At 33.5% G+C, this 2028-nt stretch overlaps 1 protein-coding gene across 1 annotated transcript in view; it reads left to right on the top strand.

Annotated features, from left to right (window-relative positions):
* The window catches only part of LOC101982353 (killer cell lectin-like receptor 2), a 17094-nt gene extending 15884 nt beyond the window's left edge, over positions 1-1210 (top strand). Inside the window, exon 6 of the mRNA XM_013354489.1 lies at positions 1051-1210. Coding sequence (XP_013209943.1) covers positions 1051-1210 — 160 coding nt within the window. The remainder of the gene's footprint in view (positions 1-1050) is intronic.
* The last annotated feature ends 818 nt before the right edge of the window (positions 1211-2028 follow it).

The raw sequence follows: 2028 nt of genomic DNA, 5'->3' as shown, positions 1-2028 counted from the left end.
AACTAAATGTTTTTCTTTGGGTTCACCTTCTTATTTAGCTTCTTTAGGATCACAAATTATAGACTCAGTGACCTTTATTTATGGCTAGAAACCAATTATGAATGAGTACATCCCATGATCCTCTTTTTGTATGAATAGTTACTGTCTCCTGGGTCTTTTCCTCTTTGTCGACATTCAATACACATGCTTAACTGATTGTACCCATAATCATACCTCATGATTAACTAATGTGTGTGCTCATTTCTACTTTATCTTACCTGTTCTGTCTATGCCCCAAATACCAATTAGCATAATTTATGTCTTTTGATGTTCCAGTGGTAAATCTAAATATTTTATTTTTAACAACTTGAATCAAGGACTCAAAAATGGTGAACTTTTGTTGAAGGTTTATACCTTTGACATCTCAGCCAATAAAGTAAAATTTTATTCACTGTTTTACCTTCTTTGACACAGATTCTCATCACCCTAGCCTTGTGAAAACTCAGTGTTGCCAAAATCATGGGACCTTGTCCTGTGTTCCATGTTTACTTTATTTTTTATTTTTAAAATGTCTTTATTCCAAAAAGAATAATAGGAAATCAGATGTACTGTGAAATTATCTTTTGGTGATAGCTAAAACTATATTTACTTGAAGATGAAAAATTAACAGAGTGGAATATATAAGGAGTTGATTTGTAATCAAGAGACCATTCTTGTTTTTTTATATTTATTTCTTTATATGAATGTATACAACTGTGTGCCACAGGCACAACACATCGGTATTAAAATGCAATTGAAGGATTCACTTTTCTTTTTCTAGTATGTTGGATCTCAGGTTTGAAATCGGGTTGTCAGATTTGGTAGCAATGGTTTCCATGCACTGAGCCATGTCACTGGACCAACACATTTCTAAATACGTTTAGAGAAAACAAAAGAACTTTTAGCAAAATACTTACAATTAAGTCCATATTCTGTATATTTTAGTCAATAAACATTGTTCTTAATATCATTGAATACAACAGTAAAAGATTCATATTTTAATAACTGTACATTATATGTTTTGTATTATAGTGATTTGATGAAATTAAAATTATTAAAAGAAAATGGACGCTGTGCAGAACTCAGTTTTCGAGGAATACAGGAAAGTGACTGTGCTGCAAAACACCCCTGCATCTGTGAAAAGAGAATGGATAGATTTCCTGGTTCACTGTACAGTATGAAGGGAAAGTAAAAACTGGAATATCTTATCATCTTTGCTGATATCCTGTGATGATTTGTGACACCTTAATGACTGAAAGTTTTAACCACAGGACTCAGTCAGCCAAGCAAATATGGCAATGAGCTGGAAAAGAAATGAATGTTCTCCTTAAATCTAACTACACAGCACAATTCACCTTACTTCCTACTAAAATACAGAACTTTCATCTGGAGAACGAATGCTCTTTGTTCCAAGCCTTAAGGAATCACTCCTTTGTTTCCTGAATGTCACAAAGAAAGAAATGCAGAACCCAGATAAATAGCACAAGTAACTCATCATCACTATGATAAACCATTTCAATATTCCACTGCTTTGACACCACAATTAAGAAGTAGGATACAGTTTCAGGGTTCTATTTCTCAGTTGGTTGCTTAGTTTTGTCATTTTGCGCTCTCTCTCTCTCTCTCTCTCTCTCTCTCTCTCTCTCTCTCTTCTTCTCCTTTCTTCTTGTCTTCTCTTTCCTCTCTCTCTTTCCCAGTCTGTCTGATCAATTGTTGATGAGTTGAAATCTCCTAGATACAGTAATACTCTTTGAGTCCAGATGGATGTCATGGCACAAACTTATAATCTTATGAGTACTTGAGTTTGAATGCAGTCTGGGCTACATCATATGCTTCAGGCCATCATGGGCTACAGATAAACTCTGTCTTATGAAGCATAATAATAATGATGGGGGTAATAATAATACTAAACTGTCCATAAATATTTTCTAAAATATCTAAATTATAACATCATACTAAAATGATAAAACTCAAGAAATTAAGTATTGACCTAGTCATATGATCTATTCC

This window comes from Microtus ochrogaster, unplaced genomic scaffold (assembly GCF_000317375.1).
Source record: "Microtus ochrogaster isolate Prairie Vole_2 unplaced genomic scaffold, MicOch1.0 UNK46, whole genome shotgun sequence".
Classification (NCBI taxonomy): domain Eukaryota; kingdom Metazoa; phylum Chordata; class Mammalia; order Rodentia; family Cricetidae; genus Microtus; species Microtus ochrogaster.
Note: the sequence above shows the minus strand (reverse complement) of the source record. Positions and strands in the feature narration are given on the sequence as shown.